This window comes from Dreissena polymorpha, chromosome 1 (assembly GCF_020536995.1).
Source record: "Dreissena polymorpha isolate Duluth1 chromosome 1, UMN_Dpol_1.0, whole genome shotgun sequence".
NCBI lineage: Eukaryota > Metazoa > Mollusca > Bivalvia > Myida > Dreissenidae > Dreissena > Dreissena polymorpha.
In genome coordinates this window covers 21,983,760-22,007,284 of record NC_068355.1, presented here as the reverse complement: position 1 = coordinate 22,007,284, position 23,525 = coordinate 21,983,760, and the positions used below count along the sequence as shown (strand labels likewise).

At 35.9% G+C, this 23,525-nt stretch overlaps 2 protein-coding genes across 2 annotated transcripts in view; one reads left to right on the top strand and one right to left on the bottom strand.

Annotated features, from left to right (window-relative positions):
* Positions 1-23,525, top strand: part of LOC127843152 (uncharacterized) — a 303,491-nt gene that overhangs the window by 13,815 nt on the left and 266,151 nt on the right. Inside the window, exons 3-5 of the mRNA XM_052373226.1 lie at positions 8,991-9,068; positions 13,172-13,242; positions 14,567-14,741. Of these exons, the coding sequence (XP_052229186.1) occupies positions 8,991-9,068; positions 13,172-13,242; positions 14,567-14,741 (324 nt within the window). The remainder of the gene's footprint in view (positions 1-8,990; positions 9,069-13,171; positions 13,243-14,566; positions 14,742-23,525) is intronic.
* LOC127874091 (uncharacterized) overlaps positions 1-23,525 on the bottom strand; it is a 331,818-nt gene that overhangs the window by 244,225 nt on the left and 64,068 nt on the right. The gene's annotated exons all lie outside the window — the stretch shown is intronic.

The window sequence follows — 23,525 nt, the reverse complement described above, 5'->3', positions numbered from 1 at the left end:
TCTTGACCAGACCATGTGTCAGTCATTAATACATAAGTCACGCAAACAAAACATGGAACAAGTAAAAGAAAAGCATAGCATTTGTGCAACTGCAAATGAAATCAGCACAATTAAATGTAAATGTAGAATTAAATTAACCTTTTACCACATAGATACGTATTTTGATGCATTTGTTGTCCTCTGCAAAGTTCGTCCGAATCATGCCCTTCTTGTCAAGACTGGCCACGCCCCAGTGGATTCATGATTAATAAAGACTTATGACTTAAAAAATATGATTCTGTCATAAGTCTCAGACCAAATATTTGATATGTCATATCTGGTAGATCCTGTACAAACATGTTAAGATGGAGACCTTGGGATACAAATTGGCCAGTCCACAAGAATCACATTTTTTTTATGGTTTTATTTAGCATAATAACTTCTTCTGTTAAACCACAATGTCTACAGCTTTGTTATTTCGTATGTGAAATCCTAACGTGTTCCACTAGAAAGACTGTTCTAGCTATTTTCCCCGGGTTTCTTAAGCGGAAATGCTCCAATGTCACATAATTGATAATGACCTACATAGTCGAATTATTTGTATGCCTCAGGTATGGTGGCATATACAGTGCTCCAGCTAGAATTTGAAAAGGGCAGGGTGGCTTTTTTGTCAAAAGGGCACTTTCGACGCGCAGTATTTTGTGAAAAGGGCACTTTCGATGCGCAGTATTTTGTGAAAAGGGCACGTTCCAGCGCGCGGGTGTTTCTTGAATGCTTTCTATTGCATGTTAATGAGGATTAAACTAATTACAATGTAATAAGAAATTTATGAATTATCATATGAAAAAAAAAAAAAAAAATTTTTTTTTTTTTTTGAGTGGGGGGGGGGCAGGGCGGAGGTTCAGGGGGGGGGAGGGCAGGGCAGGGCGCGGCGCCCTTCGATTTAGGCCCAGCTGGAGCACTGCATATAGCAGTTGAACTGTCCGTCAAGTCTGTCTGTCTGTCCGTCCAAAAACTTTAACATTGGCCATAACTTTTGCAATATTGAAGATAGCAACTTGATATTTGGCATGCATGTGTATCTCATGAAGCTGCACATTTTGAGTGGTGAAAGTTCAAGGCCAAGGTCATCCTTCAAGGTCAAAAGTAAAAAAAATACAATCCAAGGAAAGTAATAAGCTTTAAAAGGGAGATAATTTCTAAACCTGCCAAATGATATATTGAAATTTTATTTCAAAGCGGCGCAATAGGGGCAGGGATCATCCTAGAAGGCGACGTAGGCGACTTTGTCGCCTTACGATGCTTGATATCGCTTTCTGATTACATCAAAGCGAAAACAAAATCGCCAACATTTTCTTATATTTTCTCCTTTGATAATCTGCCGCACGTGTGCGCAATGCCGTCACTCATACTGCCATTGTTTGTGTGTGCAATTATCGGTTATCTGATCTACTGATAGCGAGAGGATTTGCTACGCATCACTGATCGCTGATGCAAGTCGCCTTGGTTTATTCCATTTGAGGCATTGTGTACACGCCGGTCTTACCGACAATAGTGTAATTGACGTAACCATCTATGTATAGAATGCCAGGCTCCCGACCTCGTTTACAGTTTTTCAATCGGCTCTTGTTATTTGTCAAGGCTGCCGGGTACCAATACAGCCATTGTTCACATGATGGTCATTTATTGTTATGCTTGACGATTTGTACAACTTAAAACAGTCCGAATCTCACTGCTAAATTTCAGTCATAATATATTTGAGTACTGAGCTTAACAAATATCACAAACAGAGAAACAGACTTACACATTAAAAGTTTAATCCAAAAACGCAGTCAAGCACGTGGGAACATTCCATTAAAAGTCAATGACGCCATTTTAACATAAGAATTACCGGCACGCGACACTCAGTTGGGAGAATTACAATTTGGGGTATTTCAGAATGTACGGGTGTGTTACATCAATTTGTGTATTTATAATCGAATAAAACACAATAAATCTTGAAATAATTAAGCTATGGCCGGCATAGAACATAAACATGTATTGTTGAAGAATCTCCCACGAAATGTTCGGAAGGTTTTTAAGAGTACATGTTACTCTCTGTCGTTAGTCAAATTGCAAATTGAGACTGCTGCATAATGCGGAATTAATGGGGATAAATTGCCAATTTAAATTCAGTTAAAAAATGTGCATATGCGATAAAAATCGAATAGAAATAACCAAATGCTCAACAGTGACTTATTGTGCGCAAAGGGGATAAAATATAGCATTACGAATATATACTATTTGTATTGTTATTGTTATGCGTTTATTATATCGCCATGAGACATTGTCTGGTCTTTTAATTATTGATTTCTGATTGGTACTGACATGAGCAGTAACTGATGAAACCTCTTCGGTACTGTCCGAAACCCGTCCAATCTATGGATGTTGCTAATGTCCGTAATCTTGCTATTTTAAACTATCTATTAGCAAAGTAAAGCACTGCAATATTGTATTTTAAAGCAATATGTCAACCAAATAATATATTGATTGTGTATATGCTAGGTTAGAGGTTACTGGTTTTAATTTTCTGCCGTCAAACGATATGCATGTGCAGAAGACGTATATCGACATGTTTTCGGACAGTCGTTTTCGGATACGAATGGTTCGTCGATTTTAATTATATTTTTACGTCCTTTATAAGCTTTTTATAGAATGACGAATAAACATGCAATGTTACGGATGATCTGGTTGACAATATTTCGCAATGTACTAACCAGAAATTGCACCTAGAAAGACTAAAAAAAGAACAATATGCTAGGGCTCTGCCCTATATTCCCTTTATCCTATATCCTCAGGCTCTTTGCTTAAGTAGTAATTACATATGAATGAAATGTGTATTTTGGCCAAATTAAACACACGTTTTTACAGTTTTTTTGAGAGCAATATCTCTTTTACATCATGGCAGTTTAAAATAAAATGTTTAGTTTTAAGTAAGTGTTTCAGCATATTTTATTTCAGATATATGTATGGTTATTAATTGTGAAACATTAATGTTAAAGTACCTTTACGCGTGTGATCAAAGGTCCGCTCACTTCTCCCCAATACCATTGGAAGGAGAAGTCACTTCTCCCTAAAATTTTGGGCTAGGATGATCCCTGAGGGGGCATTGTGTTTCTTCTCTACAGGCAAAGTCACAGTGTAATATTTGGCATGAAACATCATATAGTGGTTCTGTATTAAGATTGTTAAAATCCTTCGTTTTGGTCAAAATTGGCCCTGACTGAAGTTGTTGAGACTAATAAATATTTTATATTGTACACATATTACATAGCATTACAAAAAACCAAACACAAAGCACACAGATTTGATGTGGTATGTGACCCCAGATTTTGGTCCTTGAGAAAAAAACTGTTCGAAACATGCCCCCGGGATACATTTTGGCCATGCCCCATAACACAGGTGAGCGATCAAGGGCATTTTTTGCCCTCTTGTCTAACAAAATTCATAAATATAACAATGTTCCTTTATAAGTTTCTGCTATAAAAGAGAGAATATGTATTTCTTGAATTATGCTTTTGGTAAATTGAAAATATCGTTGTTTATACCCCTTTAAGCTACTGTAATCCTTTAGTTCATAACAAATTCAATTAGCTTTATTGGGAAAAAAATTATGTTCTTTGGTCCAACAAGTTTCTATGATGTTTGAAAACTAATCAACACTCCTTAAAAGATTTTGAATAGCTCAGTAAATGAGATACTTGCCTAAAGAAGATTCCTTTGTGTGAAATAGACATGTTCAAATATCCACAACCATTAATTTGTACAATGTATCCTTTAAGCTGAAGAATTTTAAATATGATATTTAAGCAAATTAGCCAATGGTTTATTTAACCCATTTAAATAAGCATTTTAAACTTATCAACATATTTTTTTGTATTACTTTTTGTGCAATTTGCATGTCAGATTTGTGTGAAATAGTAGTTTTGATATTGCAATTCTTGATTTACTTTAATATGAATCATACTTACAAAACTTGTAAAATCAATGTTGTTAAGTTCCTATATATGTAGTTAAGTTTTGCTCAATTGGTTATTGTTGGCTCGGTACTACTTACATGTACCCTGGGTACTCTTAAGTATACTAAAATGTACCTCACATACAGAAAATATACTAACAGTCATACCCGGTAAATTTTACCCAAGTTGTATTCCCACCTAATATCTAATGTCGTAAAACGCACTACGGAATATGAATCAAAATTCTCTTTCAAAAAAAAAAGTTCCAAAAAATGCTTTTTGAGTAGGATTTTTGATAACATAAAGGTCATTTTACAGAATATTGACATAAATATGAACATAATTAATTTGAAACAAAAAGCTGACGACGACCAATTTAGCCTTAGAAATCCTGGGTATGTTTCAGTATAGTGTCCGTACCCGGGGTACATTTAAGTATACTTAGGAGTATCCCGTATCCGGGGTAAATTTAAGTAGTACCCGAGCAGAAAAAGACCAATGGAGCTTAAGTTTACCTTCAAAGAATTGGCTTGTATATTGCTGTGCACATGCCCATTGTGGGTTGGTGGGTTGGTTGGTATGTAGACTATTTTGTTCTGCTTGATATCTAGTGAATGCATTTGTGTACAATCTTGCAAATAGACTGATCCCGGAAAAGCACAAGTTTAGAAAAACCCACTAATCACTCCTGTACAAACAACGCTGGTCCATTATATCAACCAATGATAGCTTCCTTTAAATAATAAGGGTTGATACGGTGTGTGGTTTTGAAAGGATTATAAATGGGTCATGTTTATTTGTACCAGCAGATTAGTGGGTTTTTCCAAAAAGTTGCTTTTTCCGGGATACATATATTGGTATGATGGTTATTTGAGAAAAACTTAATGCACCTATTGATGTTTTGGGCCACAGGTCAAAGGTAAATGTCACAAGGTTAAGTGATTTTTTGGTGGAAAGTAATAAACATATAATGTTTAAAGTCAAGGTCACATGATCTGGTATCATAATATTGGTTTGCACACAAAATCTAGAGAACCTGTTCATGTAAAAAAATATTGAACAATATTTGTGATGAAATCAGAGAACACGTTCATGTTAGGAAATATTAAACAATATTTGTGTTGTAATCAAAGAACGCATTCATATTAGAAAATAATGAACAATATTTGTGATGTACTCAAAGAACGTTTTCATGTTAGAAAATATTGAACAACATTTGTGATGTAATGAGTTTTTAAATCACAGCCTTCCCTACATGACATTTGTAAGTTATTATGCGCTTAACACGTTACCAACGGAATAATAGCATTAAAATATATGTTGTTGATATAGCACTGTACAATGTATGTCATGCACAGTATTTCATGTGACCCCATATATTAATCTTCCTTTGAGAGAGCTATGTTGACAATCATCTCATATATCTCTTGCTTCAAATAGTTACCTTCTGCCTTAATTGTTTATCCCATAGATTTAAAGGGACCGTCAACCAAGAATGCCGAAAAAAGAAAAATTCTTTAATACTGCATTTTTGTACAGTTATTAGTTTATATTGATTAAAATGTCACGACTGGTATATAACATTACTTGAAAAAAGTTCATATTTTCAGTATATTCGGTAATAAAATTTCGCGATGTGAAATCTAAAGTACATGGCAAAAATACTCTGAGGTGACATAACAAAAAACACTATAAATAACGCAGGTATATTTATCATTTATATATAAAACATATAAAAATGAACAATTTGCATTCCTGGGTTTACCATGTGATGATGATGATCAATCTATCTGTGTTATTTATAGTTAAATGGTAGTTACCTGTTACCTGTACCCAGTAAAATTTATTACCAAATATACTGAAAATATGAAAACTTAACAACTTTTTCAAGTTATGTAATTTATACCAGTCATGATATTTTAATCAATATAAACTGATAATTGTAAAAAAAAAATACGGTATTTTAGAACTTTTCTTTTTTCGTCATTCGTGGTTGACGGTCCCTTTCAACCAGATTCCCATATATGTTGTTTGAGATCACTTTTTAGATCGGCATGTGTGTTCAAAGAGGACTGATGAGCCATCTTGGCTTTCAATTGACTGTATATTTAAGCAGCAATTGAAATTGTATAGGTCATGTAATAATTCCAAACTTAAATTACCCAGGGTTTTTTCTCAGCATTTTGGGAAGATATCCCAAATAAAATTGAAATTGGGAATTTTATCGTCATTTTCAAGAAATTGGGAAAATAAATTGGTATTTAAAATTACATGAAAGAGTTCAACATCTTTAATCACAAACTCCACAAACACCATCATGATCAACAGTTTTCCACATAATAAGCTCACACAAAGTCTTCACTCACAAACTTATTTCCCTAGTTTCAACATGTTGAATATTTTATCAGTCAGCACTTTGTTTTCAGAAATCAACGATGACGATGCAAAATGAGTCACTTGTTATTAAGTTACTATCATTGACAATAGAAGGAGTTTCAATGGGAGGACTTGTTGACGATGTTTGTTTATTTAATGATGCTTACTTAAAAAAATCAACAGTTTTTGTTTGGCCACATTTTTGCTTAGGAATCTTTTTATGCCCTGGCTAGGGTGGCATATAGCAGTTGAACTGTCCGTCAGTCAGTCAGTCAGTATGTCGGTCTGTCCGTCCGTCTGAAAACTTTAATGGTCATAACTTTTTCAATATTTAACATAGCAACTTGATATTTAGCATTCATGTGCATCTCATGGAGCTGCACATTTTGAGTGGTAAAAGGTGATGGTCAAAGTCATCCTTCAAGGTCAAATGTCTAATATATGGCGTCTGTCTGTCCGAAAACTTTAACATTGGCCATAACTTTTTTACTATTGAAGATAGCAACTTGATATTTGGCATGCATGTGTATCTCCTGGAGCTGCACATTTTGAGTGGTGAAAGGTGAAGGTCAAGGTCATCTTTTAAGGTCAAATGTCAAATATTCCGTCCGTCCGAAAACTTTAACATTGGCCACAACTTTTTTAATAATGAAGATAGCAACTTGATATTTGGCATGCATGTATATCTCCTGGAGCTGATCATTTTGAGTGGTAAAAGGTCAAGGTCATCCTTCAAGGTCAAAGGTCAAAAATAAAAAAAATAAAAATCTCCATTTAATCTCTTACTTACTTCTCATGGAGCTGCACATTTTGAGTGGTGAAAGGTCAAGGTCATCCTTCAAGGTCAAAGGTCAAATATATGGCTACAAAGCTGCGCAATAGGGGGCATTGTGTTTCTGACAAACACATCTCTTGTACAAGTAATATTTTGAATTGTGAGACATACGTGTTTTCCATTCAGCTGAATCACAAAACACTTAAATTTCATCACAAAGCGCCTGAACAACACAGAGAATATCGGGCACACGAATAATGCTGATGTTATCCAACTCGCTATATAGTAAAAAAACTGTATGAGACTGGATTGGACTATGGTTTGTTAAAAATCGAAAAAGCCGATGTCATTAGCTTTTTTTCCCCAATTGGGATTTAGCAAATTTTGGGAAAAAAATATACTTTTTGCGAGTGGGAATATAGCCGAATTTCGGCTATAAAATCGGGCAAAAAAAACCCTGTTACCTAATAAGATATATAATGATTTATTTACACACCCTGCGAAAATTTGTTCTAGAAATTGGAACAGTTCTGGAACTGTTCTAGAACATCAAGAACAGTTCTAGAATATTCCATATTGAAGTTTTAGAACGTATGTTCTGGAATTGTTCCAAAACAGTTTTCTAGAATAAATCCAGAACATTGTGGAACATGGCTTGGTTGTGAAACTGTTCCAATAATATTTAAGAACATGTTTAGAACATTTTAAGGACAAAATATGTTCAAGACATTTCTAAAAATGTTCTAAAATGTAGTTCTAGAACACATTTAGAACTCTTTAAGAACCAGTTAGTTCTACAAAAGTTCTAATGGGGAATAAGAACCCATATAGAACAGGTCTAGAACCAAGGTCTACAATTGTTCAACAATTGTTATACGTATTACCTCCCTGAATGATAGGAGAATTTCCCTTTAAAATGTTTTTTCATATATTAATTATGCTTATCGTTTATACATAATATTGATGTTAACAATATTATACTTATTTTCTAATTCTGTAACTATTTGAAGTATATTGTTGTAGTTAAATAAAGCTTATATATTTTCTTATATAAACTTTATTTAATAATGTAAGGTAAGTAGGTTAATCCTGATGACTAGTTCACTTGGAACTATGTTTAAGAACAGTTTCGAAGGTTTGCTTCAAATAAGTCTGGAAAAAACATTCTAGAACAGTTCTGAAAATGTCCTTGAACAGTTCTAGGACACACCGACTAGAACTGTTCTGTAATCATACTGCGTAGAATTATAAAAGAACAGTTGTTGAACGTTAAATGAGAAAAATTTCTAGAACAAGTGTTCTAAAACAGTTCACAGAGGTCAAGATTGGCAATGTCCTGGAGTACTTGTTTGCCTTGTATTATGTATTAAGTGGAAGTTACAAAAATCTTTGCTCTTTAGTTTAATGTTGTGGTTATGACGGTTTGTTTTCAAAAAATTTCCCAGTGATCAAATGTTGCCAAGCCCAGGTGTCATATTGTTTTCATAGAATTTAATAAATATTGCTTGAAAGTCTCTGAAATCACGAAGATCAGAGGTTTGGTGTTTTATATGTAACATCATAATAATTGTAACAATTTGACTGTGTGGCCAACTTGTTCTCCTAATGGTACATACAGACAACTCTCCCAGCTTCAGATGACTATCTCACTTATAGATGTGTACTGCTGCAGAATGGCGGTCTTTTTGTAGGTATGAGACCACCATATGTGCATATATAAAAAGATACAGGACTTTATTATTCTTGTATGATTTCAGTGTTTATTCAGTTTAAAACATCAACTGGAACTGAATCTCAAGAATACTCGTATGTATATACTTTGATATTTGAAAATGATGATTTTATATGTTTTATATATGAAGGTGCACGCCGGGTATGGGAATACTTCGTTGACGGATGGCACTTCACTAACAGAGAACAACAAAAGCCACGCGCGAGAGGTGAGTTCTTCAGCTTTTTTGTATTTATGTTCTGTTTATTTGGTTTTTAGACACAGAACATTGTTTGGGTGATTAATGGTATAGCACTTCGTATTGCGAAGAAAAAAATTCGCGGAAAAACGATGAATTATTAAAAAAAACGATAAAATTCCATCGATATCATGAATTGAATGATCAGTACATATTTTAACAAAATAAACATACTTGGAAATAAATCAAGAACGTGCTTACTATTCGAATTAAAAGATCAATATATCTAGTAATGTTACAACATGTTACATTTTAGTTTACTAATGTATTTGAGAAAATTCAAATGTTTTAAGAGTCGCATGCACATTTTTCATCTGCACTTCGTTTACCGATCATCTAAAAAACAATGGCACTTCGTTTCCTGACATCTAGACACTTTTTTCCAGATATAACACACTCGTATTTTTTGAATCAAAAATGCAGAATTCGCTGTGGAATACTGTTAAAGTAAGCAGGCAATAAATAAAAATGTATGTACTTAGTACGCAAATAAAAAATGAATAACCGAAGCATGTTCTTATCCCTTTGAAATATGATTATGATTTGGTATAAATGTGAAAGATAAATGTTAAACAAATTGGATATGTCTAATGAGTAAAATCTACATGACCACATATTTTAAATTACGTTCTAAACGGTTGATCTTAAGCATTTATCTTTATGTCCAAATGAAGTTACTAAGGCTATTTACTTATATATTAGATAGCATGTCAAGAATAATCACTCTGCTTAAACTGCCTCTCAGAGATGTTTGAACTTAGCCTATACATCATCAAGATACAACTTCTGACCAAGTTTGGTGAATATCTGATGAATACTGCTTGAATAAGAGAGCGGACACCATGCTGAATGTTAAAAAACGCACCAAGTGACCCCGTGACATAGTTTTTGGCCCGGCATGGCCCATGTTCAAACTTGGCCTAGACATCATCTTAATACAACTGCTGACCAAGTTTGGCAAATATTGGATGAACACTACTTAAATTAGAGAGCGGACACCATGCTTAATGTTTAAAACGCACTAAGTGACCCCGTTACCTAGTTTTTGACTCGTCATGACCAATATTCAAACTTGAATTAGACATTATCTAGATACCACTTCTGACCAAGTTTGGTGAAGATCGGATGAAAACCGAGAGAGCGGACACTTAATACGGACCGACCGACAGACGGACAAGTTTTATCCTATATAGCACCCTAAACTTTGTTTGTGGGGGTATACTAAGTACTGACTCCATAATATGACATTTAAACATTTTATGTACGCATTCCTTTTTTCCAGAATCAGTTGATTTTACGATTTAATTTTACCCGTGTTTCTTTAAACTCAACCAATACAGTGATTTAGGGTCAGGTGAATCGCACTTCGAGCAAACGTTAGCGTTGCGTAAAGGGAAGTGCTCCCTATAAGCAGGGCTCAAAATTAAGGGAGTTTTACCATTCTCTTTTTAATTTTGTTGCTACGCATAAGTATCGTCTTGATGATGCGATTCAAATAAGCACAACCGACATAGGATTTTATGAAGAACAAATGTGTATTTGCCTCATAAAGACCCCTTCACTACCGTTATCTAGAGGTCTGCTATAAGTTAAATTAAACACGATTGTGTTGATCCGCATTATCCGTTGTATTTTCATTTCTCTGAATCTCAAGTTACCAATAAAAAACAAGTTCATTATGTACACATTTATTTAATAATAAATATTGTCTTATTTGAAAATTGCAATTATAATTAACATAGTATAAATTAAAAGTAATGGGGTTTTTAAAAAAAAAAATATTTTCAAAATGTTTCGTATGAATAGCCATAATATTAATAAATGCATTTAAGGTAGAAGATAAAACTCAGTTATTAGAGTGCCCGCTTTGTGTAAAGTCTCCGTAATCTGAAGTGCCCTTTATCAGTAAACAAAGTGCCTGCAACTTTATGTATGCCACCTATTACAACATGCACTATCTTTGTTTATATTTCATTGAATACTATCAAAATTTCAGTATTTGAAGCACAGTGATTACTCTACATGCTGGAATAGCAAACAATTTCTTGCAATAATTCTTAGTAGTTTTATTTTGTTAAAATGTTTACTGTTCATCCAGTTTATGCTGTTTTCAGATCGAATTTTCTATTTTTTTGGGCAAAACTGTACCATTCTTCCGTGCAATTGTGTATTCCCAATACAGAAGGGTACACCATTTATCAACTCGACCATGTGTCTTGTCTTAAAAACTAATCTTTAGGATATAACTTTAAATAAAACAGAGGAACTAACCTCTCGCGCGTGGCGTTTGTTGTTCTCTGTTAGTGAAGTGCCATCCATCAATGAAGTATTCGCATACCCGGCTTGAGGTGGCAGTTTATAATATTTCTTATGTCAATACCAAAATTTGAAATGGAGATATGAATTATTAAAAATTGGTTATTTATTGCATAGGTTTTTAAAAATTGCACAATTTTGAAGTATTTATTTATTGTCAATGTTCACTATTTCAGCAATGATGCTGAAGGCCCATCGTCGGATACCCACGACTGATTCATTCCATTACTCTCCAGCATTAGCTGTGGGACATAAACAAAACACACCGTTTTGACCTTAACTGTAACCTTTCAGTAGACCGACAAAATCACAGTTTACAAAAAGAATTTCGCTTTGGCGGTGTCAATGCTTCGCCTGGATAATTGCGATTTGATACACCAAGCTTTTCCATCCACCTGTCCGAGTGCTTAAAAAGACATCGCGCCCATGTAAGAGACTAGAGATACTTTTACTCTGATAGTCGATTAAATTCTCAATTTTAAAGTATACGCATGCATGACGAAATTCCATTTCTACAGACGACGCAATTTTGACAACAAAACCGAAGCCTCTATAGTACGAGTTGTATCATTGATAAAAAATATCCTCATGAAGCGCTGAGGGATCCAAAGAATTTACTGGATTTGACACGCCCTAAAACGGTGGAAAGAGCGCATAATGTCCCACGGTCGATAAATGGAGAGTAACGGAATGGGTCGAACGTGGGTATCCGATGATGCTGATGCCCTAGAAACAAAATTTGTGAGATGACATCGCTGGGCCTCTTTTGAAATATTAAAAGGGCATTTTGATTGTATCACCTCTGTAATACATATATGTATTAAATTTTACATTCATGTTACCTCTTTTGAAGCAGATGTGTATCTAGGAACAATTATTTTATGAACTGGTTGAGACAAAATGTATTCCAAGCCAAACAATTAATATTTAACTGTAACACTCTTCAAGTGGTTTGAACTCTCCTACAAAAATAGCCTTCTTTAATGAGACTTTTGTTACAACCCTAAAGTCCTTTTGTTGATATTATGTTCAATTACAAAATCAAGACATATGTGTAGGGCAATTTTAAATGCATACTTTATCAAAGATAATATAATTTAGTAAATGCATATGTCATTTAAAATTATTATATGTCAATATGCCCCTTTAAATTAAGTGATCAATTGTGAATAAAAATGTATAACTATCAAATCAACCAAAACACTTCATATCTGTGATTGTCAGTTTTATGCAACCCAACACCTCCCCAATGTATGCATGATAGATTCAGTGAAAATTGATAGGCTATTAACTTGTTTAATAATCACGTGATAGTCAGTTGACATGGTTACATTGTTTACTGGTAACACAAAGTTGGGCCGCATATTAGTAGAGAGATCATAGCAATCTTAGCTGTATATTTGATTTGTTCCTGATTGTTCCTGATAAGTTTAAAATCTTTTTAAAAAAGTGAACTTTTAAGCAACATCTGTGTGTGTAGAATTTATTTCTATATTTGGAGATAGGTTAAGTAGTTTTACTTGCAATTAGAAAGTGCAGTTAATGTTTAACAAATAACTTACAAAATGGCATCATTTTCTGGGTCTTCTATTGAGAAGGGATGTGACTTTGTGCCTGACTCCTTATGTAGTACCTGCAAAGACAAAAATAGTGTGATTCATGCAGAATTTTACTGTGAAAGGTGTAAATATTTCTTCTGTAGAAAGTGTCTTGACTTACATGACAATTTGTTTACAAAACATAATGTACTTGGAAAGGAACATGGAGTGAAATGGCCAGTGTCCAGAGAAGAAGACAGCCTTTCACAAAAATTCAAAGTGGACTCCAGGTGTTTATAAAAATGCTTGTGTTTGTAAAGTCTTGGACATCAATGTCATTTTTAAAAGGATCTTTTCACATTTTGGTAAATTGACAAAATTGAAAAAAGTTGTTTCAGATTTGCAAATTTTAGTGTAAGTTATGATATTTGTGAGGAAACAGTAATACTGAACATTAACCATAGTCTAATATAGCCATTATACGCATCTTTTGACGATTAAACTACCAAACTACTACGGGTTACATTTTCAGGAAAAGGTTAACCTGAATTTTTTTGTATTGCTTTTTCATGGAATAATTTGTATGATTTTATACGGTTTGCGTGCGACATACTACCAATTTGCACTGTACCTCGATTTGGATAACGTCAACATTATTTGTGCGCCCGATATTCCCGTTGTTAGTCAGCTGCTTATATATTTGCGATTCAAGCGTTTTGTGATCTACTGAATGGAAAACAAATATTTCACACAATTTGAAATATAAAGTGAAAAGATTCCTAAGCAAATACCTGTCCAAACGAAAACTTTAGATATTTTTAAGCAAGCGTGATTAAATAAACAAACATCAACAAGTACAAGTCCTACCATTGAAACTCCTTCCATAGTTAATGATAGTAATTTGATAACAAATATCCAAATGCAATCACTGAGGGGACAAAATGCAATCACTGATGAGACCAAATGAAATCAATAAGAGGACAAAATGCAATACCTAAGGGGACCAAATGCAATCACGAAGGGAACCAAATGCAATCACTAAGGGGACCACTCAAAGACACTTATAACCTTACATGCTGTATGTCCCTTTTAGCGGGACAGTCCTGCTTTTGGGCTGTTTGTAACACTGTCTCCATTTGAGACGATTTGTTGTGACATTTGTTTAAACACTATGTTCTATAATTTTACTCTTAAACTAGCTTTTCAAAATCTGTTTGAATAAGCTTACCATCGCTTATTCCTTATTTGTCCCTAATGGCCCCTTTTATCAAGAATAAAGCCTGTACCAGTGATGTTGTTATCACCTTAGCGACGGCATTCATGCAATGGGCGTTTTTACAATCAGCATTGCTTATTGCTATTCATACAAGTGACTTTATTAAAAACAGAATGTGTTGGAATTTTATGGCCCAATATTTCAAGTTCAAGTAACTCTCCTGTGTAATATACCAACTTAGGTAAAAACATGCATGTATTATCTGTAAAAACAGCGATTTTTCGTATCAACAAATTGAATGCAGAAAAATACAAGTTGTTTGTCACATACATTAACATATTTTCAGAAATGGTATGTGCATATTGCATCAATCTAACTCTGAACTAATTTGATGATAGGCCTGGTAGGAGGGCTGGCCTGGACGATGCAGTGCCTGGTAGGAGGGCTGGCCTGGACGATGCTGTGCCTGGTAGAAGGCCAATTCCTCTCATAGTGAGGCCTGGTAGGAGGGCTGGCTTAGACGATGCTGTGCATGGTACAAGGCCCATTCCTCACAGAGTGGACAAATTAAAGGTACTGATATAGATAAACAAAATGTTTGCTGTGATGATTGTGTTATTCCACCTCTACAATCTAAAGGGGGTATATTTTTATCATCATGTGTTTCTGTCTGTCTGTACGTCTGTAGACATCAGTGCTCCAACTAGGCCTTAATTGAAGGGCGTTCCGCCCTGCCCCTCCGAACCTCGGCCCTACGCTTCCTAAGGCCCCCCCTGCCCTTAACAAAATTTTTTTTTTTTTTTTTTTTTTCAATTTTTTTTATATATGATAATTAATAGATCTCTTATTACATTGTATTTAATTTATTCCTCATTGTAGACATTGTATTTGAATGGTTTAATAATGTTTTAATAATAATGGGAATAATATATTTAAACAATTACTAATTACATATAAATTAACATGCATTCCTGAAACGACTACGCGCTCGAAAGTGCCCTTTTGACAAAATGCTGGGCGTTCAAAGTGACCTTTCGACAAAAAAGCCCCCCCACCCCACCCCCGCCCTGCCATTTTCAAATCCTAGCTGGAGCACTGAGACACAGACTTGTGTGGAGATATTCTCCTAAACTTTTCTTCATAAATATGTTTAACATGCATTAATTGTTTTGTATTTTATGTATGTGGGAATTTCAAAACATTTTAGCTCAAGCCAACTATTGTGATCACCTTATGTCCGGCAGTATGCGGCGTGCAGTGTGCTTGCTATAACATGCGACTCACGTAATATGAAGATGTTTTCATATGAATGAATTTCTACATTGACATACCGGTAAAACAAGACCGGAAAATTGGGCTAGTTTTAAGAGGATTTGTCCTTGAAACAAAAGTTTCACTTTAGGATTTAGATCATGCTTGATTGCGTTCAAGAGAGTGTGAAAGCACTGATCAAACTGGTAATATGATACATGTATATGATATCACTGCTTGGAAACTGAAATTCAAATCAGTCCTTACATTGATATATATTTTTGGATTAATTTATTGTATGTGTTTTTATACCCAGAATTAAATTTTTATGTTTTTTTTCTAAACTCAAATCAAGAGTTAGTAATAACAAAATAAAACAGAACATCTATCACATGGAGAAGTACTTGTAATAAGATAAAAACACAGATATGCGGATGCATACACCTGTAATACTGCTTTGCAATTATGAATAAGTTGTAATAAGGCATTGCAATTATGAAAACATGCGCTTCCTTATTTGAATTATGTTACACGGTTATATAGGTATGTGAAGGTTTCAAGTATACAGCTTCAAAGAGGAGGTGTATTTGAGTCATTATGTTGGTCAGTCGGTCGGCTTTTCAACATATATTTTTAAGACCTAACTTCTCCTAGAAAAATTTCAAGCGATTAAATTAAAACTTTATTTATCACCATAACGTGAAGATGTGCAAGAGTTATTTGCCCTTGAATTACTATAGTTCGGGCAGGTTTTGTTATATATGTTACTATAAAGAGTTGTATATTACTATAGTTCAGGCAAGTTCTATTGTATATGTTGCTATAAAGCGTTGTAAATTACTATAGTTCAGGCAGGTTCTGTTGTATATGTTTGTAAAGGTTCCTTGTACTTTATTCTACAGCGCAATGATTTTTATAGAGGCAATACAAGGCATTCAGGTTTATTTAAAACCTTGCCTTAACACCACTAGTACATGTACAGTGCACTCCACGCGTTTTCCCCAAAAAACTCGCTCACTCCGCGGTTATTTTCGTGCTAGCGAGTGTTTATGCGAAGTTTAAACGCAAGGTAAAACTCGGCGTTCTGCCGAGTTCGCTTATACATGCGGCGTGTATTACTTTAGCCTAGTCGGTAAATGCAGACAATTTCCGTTCTTATCAGCGACCGCCGCGCAACACCGCGTTAGCAGTGTGCTACTGGAAATGCCAAAAAATAAAACATTGTTATTAAATATTGTTTAAATACTGTATAAAAATAAAGATAATTGTGTAGAAAATTAATACGTATGAAAATTATGTTTTTTAATTCACAGGTACGTCTACAATATGAATGAATATAAGACATGTCAAGCGTTTTGACAAATTAATATATAAATCATAACACATATAACCCAATGATAAATGTTCCGTAATAATAAGTAATCCGAAACACACAACCATTTTTAATGTTAACACGACGTTAATAAATGCTTCCAATATACAGTCATCATGTATATTTCCCGACAAAAGCGCACGAAAATTATGCTGCAATGTACAAGGTCAAGGTATACTCCTGCAAAGCGTGCGTGTATTGTTTTTTTGATACAAACGTTGTAGCGCAGAGAATACTTAATTCTGTTGATTTTGGTTAAAAGTTTCTTAGGTATTTTTTAACAAAATTATATCGCGAATAAGTTGATATTTCCTACAAAATAATTTCAAATTGAACACGCCGAATCTTTATGGTTACGGTATTTTAGTAGAGTAATTATTTTAACAGTAATTGTACTGTAAACTGATTAAAGAAGACATCTGGGCGGAACTGGATTAAGTGTTTGACGTTATGAAAACACGCAAAGCTTGTCTACTGACCTATTGTGTAGACTGCTGTCTGCGGTGTTTTGACAAAAGGGATTAACTTGTGTGAATGTCACTCTGCCGATTTGGTCCATAATTACTGGTAAACATTGTTTTGAATGTCGAAGCAATTAGAATACAACTGTGAATATTTAATGCAACTATCAACTCAATAGTTATCACCTTCTTTTAGCAATCAATTGAATAACCTACCTACAAAGAGAAAATAAATGCATTAGTGAGCAGAGAATCGACTTTGTTCCGACAATTAAAATGCATTCGTTGAACGTGGTTACTTGAGTAAGTTATGCCTTTAGACAGGAAGCGGCTTTCCTTTGATAACGTCGAACTGTCAATTCATACGGATTTGCGAGACTTTTAGGGTCCTTGGTCATTTGTTTACATGTTCAGTATAGAAAAAACACCTGCTTACATGAACACTTTGGATTAAATTATAAAAAAAAACAATGTTGCAAACTGATTATATTAATTGGTAAGTATAAGTTTAAAGACAATGTTTTGTTTGTCAAAAATCAACGAGTTTTCTATACAACTACTTCTACAACCACGTGGGGATCGATCTATCTTAGTTGTTGTTTATTTAATGGTATATTATATATATATATATTTAAATAAATAAATGTATGTACTTGTAATAAATGTAATTTTATTTGAAAGTCAAACAAAGTTAAATTGATCGTTATATCGTAAAACACGGAGTTTTCCCGTGTTGCCAATGCGGAGGGCCACCGCGTCGGCTTATCAATTTTGCCGATCGTTCAATGCAGCGTCCAAAATCATGCAAACGCCGCGTATCGCAATTTTCTTAATCGCCCTCGGCGTTAATGCACGCGGCGTATTGAGGGAAATTGGGGAAAACGCGTGGAGTGTACTGTACATAGAGATTACTTTTTATGCATTTCTCTCCTTTCATTTGTTTTTATGCCTCCAGATTGAATGATGGGGGGTATATTGTTTTTGGCCTGTCTGTCTGTCTGTCTGTCATTCTGTCCCAAATTCCAAAACTTGAACCTTGGTCATAATTTTTGGCAATATTGATGATAGCAACTTGATATTTGGCATGCATATGTATCTCATGGAGCTGCACATTTTGATTGGTGAAAGGTCAAGGTCATCTTTCAAGGTCAAAGGTCAAATATATGGCTTCAAAGCGAAGTATGGGGCATTGTGTTTCACAAACACAGCTCTTGTTAAATTTAGATTTATACATTGATGAAAAGTTTACATTTCAAATCCTTTATAAATAAAAGCAGTTATCAATCAAGTGCAGCGCTTCTTTTTAATTTGTTTCAATGAATTCAAAGTCATCACAACACGCTTGCCTGCTTAAAAGAAAAAAATCTCAGCACCAATGGGGCATTGAACCAGTGTCTCCCGCATTGAAACCAGCCACTCTAAATGCAATGCTAAAGAGCTTACTTGACTGTAGAGCTGTTTGAAAAGATCTTATTTCACTACGCTGCCAACACAAATAATTCAATGCATCATTCAGGTCAAGGCATCTGAATTTTGAATGCAGTTGTTTTAATTAAAATGATGGTGTGTGTTTACTATAGATTATTATAATACATTTCAAATAACATTGTTGGAATGTATTTAAAGCATAAAAACAGCAACATTAATTTCCCGTTTTTAGTCAAAAGGACGCAATATTTCCCAATCCAAAGGGACCCGGCCCCTTTCCTTAATGGTGAGAAATAAACAACACTGGTGATAGACATCAATATTGTTATATAAGATGTTTCACTTTTGGATAATTGGCACTCAATATTTTGTGCCAAAAATAGAAAATATTAAAATAAACACTTGCACAAAACAAGAGGACATTATTTATCAAAAGTGGTGTGCTTTAAAATGCAAACAAAGATTACTTAATTGTAAATAAAAAACATATATACATATATAGACATTTTACTGTGTGTTCTTAGAAATATAAATACAATTCAATAAAAAAGTTTAAGGATGGACCCAGTCCAGGATTAGCCATTTGACAGATAAGGAAACTGCCTATGGGTCCTACGACTAATTTGGCCCCTGCATGACATCGTGAATATACATTCTCCATTGATTGTCTCCGTAAATTTCTAGCATGATAATTATTATGTTGTATTACAGTATTATAATGATATTTTATACCTATTAAAGGACATAGTTTATTTCTTGCAAGCCTTGCCACTGGTCGGCTTAATTAAAAGAGTGTACCATAAATTTACGAATATTATACACACTTTTTTATCTGCCAATGTTTTCTTTAAGTAGGGGGTGCCTTTAATAAACGAGTTTAGAGCAGAACAAAACTTTTCCTGTGCAAATTGTCAACTTAATCTTTGGTATTCGCTTCGCAGCAGCCATTTTGAACTACACCATTACATCAAAGGGGTGCAACAGGGCTCGCGCTGTCGTTCGCCATTTGAGCCATTTGCGAAAATATTGACTGGGCACTGGCGTTCTAGCGGGCACCAGGCTGTCTAGTGGCATATGCGTTCTAGTAGGCAACAGGCTGTCAAGTGCCATAGACATTCTAGTAGGCACCAGGCTGTCAAGGGGCATGGACATTCTAGAAGGCACCAGGCTGACAAGGGGCATAGACATTTTAGTAGGCACCAGGTTGTCAAGGGGCACGGGCATTCTAGTAGGCACCAGGCTCAGGGTCTTCCCCAGGCCATTTTAGAAATTTTCTGATCAGTGTATTCTTTAGTAAAAGAAAGTGGAGATTGTCCAAAAAATCAAGGTTTCCCTATCAGTTGTATCAATATTCCCTGTTTTAAAAGAGCACTCGGTACCTACTTTCACATGTCATCGCCATAAACACCACATGGGGTAATGGATAATCCACTGATAAGAGAATAGCATGACGCGCGTATCCATTATTCTAGCCATATTACACGGTCATTTAAATGCTGACAAGGATGTATCTGGTAACTTTCCAGTCATCAAACTGTGAAGTTCATCGTCCAATCGGTTATGCGAATGCTTATGAGGGCGGGGTTAACTATCGACCATTATTCTTGATTGACATCGGGCATGAAGTAAGAGTTTATCGCAGCTAGATTAGCAAGAAGTTGTACCATTTGAGTAATATAAAATCGGTAATTAGTACAGTACAGAACATTAAAGACGGTTTCGGGCATCATCATCACACCTTTTTACTGTAAACAAGTGTTACCTATGACTCATAATTAATACGAGAAATTAATTGCAAGTGGTAAACAATTAATTAATATAGCGAGTAAGTTGTACAAATGACTCCCGGTTACAATTATGTGATAACAATTTATTTAATTCCAGTACATGTATATTTCAACATGTCCATTTATAGAACTGATTCACCTCATTTTTCTGACATTTATTCAACACGTTATGCGCTTTAACAAATTTTCGTTGAATTAATTACGCACACTTGTAAATGTTTCGTCCGATAATCGATAGTAAGAACACTGATGATGGCAACCGGCCGTGATCCTCGTGGACAACGTGAATTTCATGCATAATTCCGTCGAAACATTTATTCGACTCGTAAAGTGTTTAAACAAATTATCGTTGAATTTATAACGCAACGGTTAATATTTGTTGAAATCTCAAATGGGAATAATTAAATTTGTAATCCGAAACCCATTCCCGTAAGTCGATGTTAAAGCGTTTTTAATCCGAAACACACTTCCGAATGTAAATGTTACCGCAATGTTAAATATTTTTGCTTCAAATTAGCAGTGCAAATTTATTTTGTGTCGAATCTTTTTCTCAATTAAAAAGAGCGCGAAAAGTATGCAGCATGTACAACGTCGCGTTTATTGCATACAAATGGCGTGTATTGAGCGTTTTAACAAGCACACAACAGGTCAGGGGATTGAAGTATATTCAGAGGCAATATTTCATCAAATCTATAAATAGTCACTTAAAAAATGGCAAGGTTTGTGTTAAATAAATAACTGAAAGCTTTTATCGTTAATATTTACCAGAAAGAGATTGATAAAAACGGAATAAACGGGATTATTGGGTAATAAATAGAAACTTGAAAAATAGTAAGTATACAGTAATAGAGTCGGGTTGAAACGGATGTATTGGGGAATCGTTCGAGTCGGGACTTAACTATCTGTGCGGAAAAGTTTTAAAACAATTAAACAATATAAAAAAATATATATTTTTAAATGACTGGGGGATTTTTATGCCCCCCTTCAAAGAAGAGGGGGTATATTGCTTTGCTCATGTCGGTCTGTCGGTCGGTCTGTCCGTCCACCAGGTGGTTGTCAGACGATAACTCAAGAACGCTTGGGCCTAGGATGATGAAACTTCATAGGTACATTGATCATGACTCGCAGATGACCCCTATTGATTTTGAGGTCACTAGGTCAAAGGTCAAGGTCACGGTGACCAGAAATAGTAAAATGGTTTTTGAATGATAACTCAAGAACGCATACGCCTAGGATCATGAAACTTCATGGGTAGATTGATCATGACTTGCAGATGACCCCTATTGATTTTGAGGTCACTAGGTCAAAGGTCAAGGTCACGGTGACCCGAAATAGTAAAATGGTTTCCGGATGATAACTCAAGAACGCATACGCCTAGGATCATGAAACTTCATGGGTAGATTGATCATGACTCGCAGATGACCCCTATTGATTTTGAGGTCACTAGGTCAAAGGTCAAGGTCACAGTGACCCGAAATAGTAAAAGGGTTTCGGATGATAACTCAAGAACGCATACGCCTAGGATCATGAAACTTCATAGGTAGATTGATTATGACTTGCAGATTACCCCTATTGATTTTGAGGTCACAAGGTCAAAGGTCAAGGTCACGGTGACCTGAAATAGTAAAATGATTTTTGGATGATAACTCAAGAACGCTTTTGCCTAGGATCATGACACTTCATAGGTACATTGATCGTGACCCGCAGATGACCCCTATTGATTTTCAGGTCACTAGGTCAAAGGTCAAGGTCACAGTGACAAAAATCGTTTTCACACAATGGCTGCCACTACAACGGACAGCCCATATGGGGGGCATGCATGTTTTACAAACAGCCCTTGTTTTGAAGAGTCATAGCGCACCAAATGACGTCTTTTGACGCTGTTTTTCTTTTAGTTATAACGCACCACAGAACGTGCATTGACACGTTAAATTTTAAAAAAATCCACGTCGGGAGGGGACACCCCTCCCCAACCCAACCCCGATCGGCCCTGGGGCGCCTGAACAAATTCCTGGGGAAGGCACTGCAGGCTGTCAAGGGGCCTGGGCATTCTAATAGGCAATAGGCTGTCAAGGGGCCTGTCATTCTAATAGGCACCAGGTTGTAAAGGGGCACGGGCATTCTAGTAGGCAACAGGCTGTCAAGGGGCATGGGCATTCTAATAGGCACCAGGCTGTCAAGGGACCTGGGCATTCTAATAGGCAATAGGCTGTCAAGGGGCCTGTCATTCTAATAGGCACCAGGTTGTCAAGGGGCACGGGCATTCTAATAGGCACCAGGCTGACAAGGTGCACGTGCATTCTAATAGGCACCAGGTTGACAAGGGGCATGGACATTCTAGTAGGCACCAGGCTGTCAAGGGGCATGGGCATTCTAGTAGGCACCAGGTTGACAAGGGGCATGGGCATTCTAATAGGCACCAGGTTGACAAGGGGCATGGGCATTCTAGTAGGCACCAGGTTGTCAAGGGGCATGGGCATTCTAATAGGCACCAGGCTGTCAAGGGGCATGGGCATTCTAGTAGGCACCAGGTTGACAAGGGGCATGGGCATTCTAATAGGCACCAGGTTGACAAGGGGCATGGGCATTCTAGTAGGCACCAGGTTGACAAGGGGCATGGGCATTCTAATAGGCACCAGGTTGACAAGGGGCATGGACATTCTAGTAGGCACCAGGTTGTCAAGGGGCATGGACATTCTAGTAGGCACCAGGCTGTCAAGGGGCATGGGCATTCTAATAGGCACCAGGCTGACAAGGTGCACGTGCATTCTAATAGGCACCAGGTTGACAAGGGGCATGGGCATTCTAGTAGGCACCAGGCTGTCAGGGGGCATGGGCATTCTAGTAGGCAATAGGCTGTCAAGGGGCCTGTCATTCTAATAGGCACCAGGCTGTCAAGGGGCATGGGCATTCTAGTAGGCACCAGGCTGACAAGGGGCATGGGCATTCTAATAGGCAACAGGCTGACAAGGGGCCTGTCATTCTAATAGGCACCAGGCTGACAAGGGGCATGGGCATTCTAATAGGCACCAGGCTGACAAGGGGCATGGGCATTCTA